At 44.1% G+C, this 5,134-nt stretch overlaps 1 protein-coding gene across 1 annotated transcript in view; it reads right to left on the minus strand.

Moving 5' to 3' along the window:
• Window positions 1-1,393: 1,393 nt before the first annotated feature.
• RBMX2 (RNA binding motif protein X-linked 2) overlaps window positions 1,394-5,134 on the minus strand; it is a 13,021-nt gene continuing 9,280 nt past the window's right edge. The window contains exons 4-6 of the mRNA XM_017507487.2: window positions 5,040-5,134; window positions 2,918-3,095; window positions 1,394-2,374 (exon numbers count right to left, since the gene is read on the minus strand). Coding sequence (XP_017362976.1) covers window positions 1,887-2,374; window positions 2,918-3,095; window positions 5,040-5,134 — 761 coding nt within the window. The 3' untranslated portion in view covers window positions 1,394-1,886. The remainder of the gene's footprint in view (window positions 2,375-2,917; window positions 3,096-5,039) is intronic.

Consider the following 5,134-nt stretch of genomic DNA (forward strand, 5'->3'; position numbering starts at 1 on the left):
GAGACAATAGCAAGAACTCCTGCTTACCACAGCTGATGTAGCAGAGCTCCTCTGACAGGTAAGAGGAGCTGTGGTCTCGACTCACTTTGGTCTTGCTGAAACCATGTTAGAACTGCACAAGACTTTTCCTACCCACCCTTCCTTCCTATTTCTTCTCCAGAGGTTAGACTTATATCATAGTCTGACAGCTTTCCCAGACTCCTCAACCCTCCCCCACTACTTCCCCCACAGAAGCTCCTGCACATCTAACCGAGGGTCCAAATTAACACACAGGGAAGTCCAACTTGGTGCACTCACTGTTAAAGCTCTGGTCTTTCATTTTGCAGGGTCAGAAATTCGACCTTCAATAATTTACCAGGGAGTATTTATTAAAGGTCCTGTGACCTAGTTCCTACCAAACTCGTTAAGAGACTGATAGATAAGGGAAAGAGCTAACTCAAAAATAAGAAAGAACTGCCAGGCAGACCAGAAAGACAGACAATGGAGCTGACAGTGTTCCCATCCCAGCAACGGCAGCTACTTGAAAAGAGGACAAAGGCTAAAAGGTAGCATGGTATGTCTGGAACACAAAAAGGAAGCTAGCTAGCCAAAAGGTAGAAACAACCCAAATGTCCACCCACTGAGGAGTACATAAACAAAATGTGCTATATCAATACAATGTGATATGATACAGCCAGAAAAAGGAATGAAGTATTGATACACGCTGCAATGTGGATGGACCTCAGAAACACTACTCTAGGCTGGGTGCGGTGGCTCACACCTGTAATCCCAGAACTTTGGGAGGCCGAGGCGGGTGAATCACTTGAGGTCAGGAGTTCAAGGCCACTCTGGCCAACACGGTGAAACCCCATCTCTACTAAAACACAAAAATAAGCTAGATGTGGTGGTACGCACCTGTAATCCCAGCTACTCGGGAGGCTGAGGCAGGAGAATGGCTTGAACCTGGGAGGCAGAAGTTACAGTGAACTAAGATTGTGCCACTGCACTCCAGTTTGGGCAAACTCCATCTCAAATTAAAACAAACAAACAAACAAAAAACACTACACTAAGCGAAAGAAGCCAGACACAAAAGGCCACAATTGTATAATTCCATTTATATGAAATATCCAGAATAGGCAAACCCATAAACAGGATGTCAATTGGTGGTTGCTAGGGACAGGGAGGAGGGAGGAAATGGGGAGGGAATTCTTGCTTAATGGGTACAGACTTTCATCTTGGGATGATAAAAAATGGTTTGTAAGTACACAGAGGTGATGGTTACACAACACTGTGGATGTTCGGTACCAAATGGCACTGAATTGTTCCCTTTAAAACAGTTAACTTTATATGTGAATCTTCCCTCAATACAAATAAATAATAAATACATCACAAGGAAAAAATGTGGAAAGAGGCATATCAAACAAAAAAGTTTTAATGAAAAAGTAAAGATATTAAAAATTTTTTAAACAGGAGGTTGGGGATGGACCTGGCTGATCTTAGAAATCCTATCCCAGTCATTCACATCAAGCTGTCCATATCTAGTAACTGGAAAGGTCCCATGATGCTGGGCTCTAAACATCAAACACAAAGACTAGATTTCTAGAATTATCTGGTATCTTCCCTTTCCTGAAAATTCCATCTTCAACTGGGGTCTATGGGCTCAAGAGCCATATTTATGAACCAAAATTCAGGATACATACGTTGGTACAGGGACAATAGATGGTGTGAAGAATATCCAGGATAACTAGCTGTTTAAACTGCAGCCCTCTCAATGACTCTAATACTCAAGGGATTCAAAGAAACCAGCCCCAGAAGTTTTAGGTACAAAAATAGTAACAACCCAACTGAATTTGACTGCATTTAAAAAAATTAATTATTTCCAAATCTACTGAGCAGCCAAACAGTCCTCAGTGACGCCTACGGTCACTGGGATTGGAAGACTCCCGCTCCCGGGAGCGCCGGGATCTTTTATGCCTATGGGATTTGTCTCGGCTCCTGCTTCTACTTCTATGACTATGCCCTTCGGAACGCCGGTTGTGCCGGCTAGAATGTGTGTCTGAGCTCCGCCCTCTGTCCCTATCCCTGGTCTTTTCTTCTCTTGCCTCCCTCCTGCTTGAGGACTTGTGCTCGTGCTTGGGTTTCTCCTTCTTCAGCTCCCTCTCTAGGTTCTCTGCTCCACCAGAGTAGGCAGTCCTGGCCTTGGGGAGCTTCCGCCTCTCCCTGGGCTCTGACTTCTGAGCTCTCTCCGAGTTCTTGCTGCTGTGCCTCTTATGGCCAGGGTCATCCTTTTCCTTTACTGTCTTACTTCTGGGTGACGAAGAGGACGGTTGCTCTGCCTGTACCGCCCGGTCAGTTTTCTCTTTTTCTTTCTTTCTTTTCTTCTTTTCCTTTTTGTCTGGAAGATAAAGGAGAAAAGCAGTCAATAAGAAAAGGGGGAAAAAATAAAGAACTCCCTTAAAAAAAAAAGCACCTTTCTTTTCTGAATACATTACATCAAACACAGGTGCTATAATTCAAAAACATTCACATGCTAGGAGATGGGGACTGTGCATAAGGAGAACAACCTTAGCAGCAGCATGAAGGGGCCACTGTCTAGGCCTCCAGGAGAGTGCCTCTGAGAAGCCAACTTAGATGTCTGTCACCCTTGATATGTCAAGTTGCTGTACAAGGTAATTCCCATCCTGAGTTACCTCTTCAAAGACCTTATCTCCTAATACAGTCGCATTCTGAGGCTTAGGATTTCAGCATATTAACTTGGGGAGGAACACAACTCTGCCCATAGCACCAGCCTTCCACTGACACTCCCCCTTTCCCAATTAAACTATGCTTCCCCGCACCTTTCCCTTTCACACTTGAGTTGGTTATCAACTATCAGTGAATGCAAGGAAAAGCAGACATTAAGGCTACCAGAATATTCTCTTAGGTCTTAATGCTTTACCTTTTTTGTGCTTTTTTGTTGGTTTTTCATCTTCAGAGCTCTTAGACAAACTTGGTGAGGGGGTACGAGCTCCACAGCCCTTCTCCTGGAGCTCTCTGGTCACATCATCCATTTCTTCTGAGTCCTTAGGAGCCCGATAGTTAGACACATGATCCACTCGGATAGTTCTTCCTTTGATCTAAGCAAGATGGGCAATGCTTCAGTGAAGATGGCCCTCATAACAAAGTGTCAAACTATCCGAACGCAAGCTACAGAGAACCATGATTTAAACTATGTCCAATTCCTTCTTGCCAAATTTTGTCACTAAAGCAGACCTGTCTAACTGGTGTGTCATAGCATGTACACCTAAATATTAATACACTCAGCTCTCAGGGCAGCCAGGTGAGGCCTGGGGCAGTTGTACCAGCAGCCTCATCACTTTACCCCAGGGCATCATAAAAATATCTTCCTGTTCTATATGGTCCACAAAATGAAAAAGAGTAGGAAATACTACCTCAAAGCACAAGCATCAGGGAAGACTGTGAGATTTAGATGCACAATTACCCTTGATCCGTAACATAAGTTTACAGTGAAACATACCCTAGGAAGGTCTGGCAACTAGAAGGAATTCTTGAAATCTAGCTTAATGCTACAACTGCTTTCTCGACACAGTAATTAGGAGGCAAAGTCAGACCAACAGTTTGGAGGGAGGAGGGAATAGAGAAAAGGGTACTTTCTTTTTTCTTAAGCCCTCACGCCTTGCTCTAGCCCCACCATATTGCAACGGTAGGCTCACACTGATTATTGCACTATGAATCACAACTCTGCAGGTGAACAACAACAAAAAAATAACCCCTCTGACCGGGTGCAGTGGCACTTTGGGAGGCCGAGGTGCATGGATCACTTGAGGTCAGGAGTTCAAGACCAGCCTGCCCAATATGGTGAAACCCCATGTCTACTAAAAATACAAAAATTTGCCGGGGCATGGTGGTGCACACCTGTAATCCCAGCTACTCAGGAGGCTGAGACAGCAGAATCACTTGAACTCAGGCAACAGAGGTTGCAGTGAGCTAAAACCATGCCACTGCACTCCAACTGGACAACAGAATGAGACCCTGTCCCCCCACCAAAAAAAAATTAATACCTCACTTAAAATAAAAACATTCTATTTTTAGGCAGATACAGACTTACTCCCTAGGCAAAGCCATCTAAAATTTAAAGTTTGGCCTTTATTATTCCAATAAAAGAGCAGATTTTAATTTTTACCTTGAAGCCTGAGCAGCTTCTGTCATGTATCCCCTTCTCCATTTTGAAACACTTTGGAAAACCTTCCTTTTACAGTGACACCCTCTGACTGCTGGCTTCCTTAAACATCAAGCCTAGAACCTTGTTCCACCCTGTTCTATAATATCCAACTATCCCATACTCATGAATCAGTGACAAACTCTCCAACTCAGGCCTCCCCCCACCAGCCCTGTGACATTGTTCATTTCAACTGCAGCATTTTTCCTAAGTGAGTGCAACGACCACATGGAGCATCAATGAGCCTGACTTGCCCTATCTCCTTCTAGAAACTCAGTGCCTCACTATGACAGTGGAAACAAGAGGAAACTGGGAGAAGAAAATTTCAGAATGAATTATTTTTGTAGAATTTGTCATCAGATTTTAACTTGAGAATTTCTAGGGCCCAATATGCTAGGTCACTGGAGATATATGACAGACATACATGGCTATGTCCTAGATCATGAGGCCATGATGAAGCCCAACCCACCCGACACAGGACAATATGGAAGAGAAATGTTTGCTAGCCTCTTCATTCTCCAGTGCACCAGAGATGACAGCAGACAATAAAAAAAGAAAGGTAAAAAACAGAGGCCTGGAGGGGAGGCAGGCCTGGTGCCTATGCTCTTGGGGAGACAATTTGTTAACAGATGGGAAAAAGAAGCAAGTCCTGCAGGGCCACGAGCCAACAGAATTATTTCCTGAAATCTCTTTTTGACCAGTGTCTCCACACCTCTGCAGCCCCTGCAACACACCAAGCTGACAAGTGCTGCCCCTGTCTCCATGGGAACCAGGTAGAAAATGAAACCCCTATACAAGGGAAAAAAAAAGTCCAACCAACCTGCTTAATAAGTACACTCACCTTGATCCCATTAAAATTGTCAACGGCCAGAATTGTGCTCCTCTGGTCTTCATAGCAGAGAAAACAAAATCCTTTGGATTTCCCAGTCTTCTTGT

Source organism: Cebus imitator, unplaced genomic scaffold (genome assembly GCF_001604975.1).
Source record: "Cebus imitator isolate Cc_AM_T3 unplaced genomic scaffold, Cebus_imitator-1.0 Scaffold376, whole genome shotgun sequence".
NCBI classification, from domain to species: Eukaryota; Metazoa; Chordata; class Mammalia; order Primates; family Cebidae; genus Cebus; species Cebus imitator.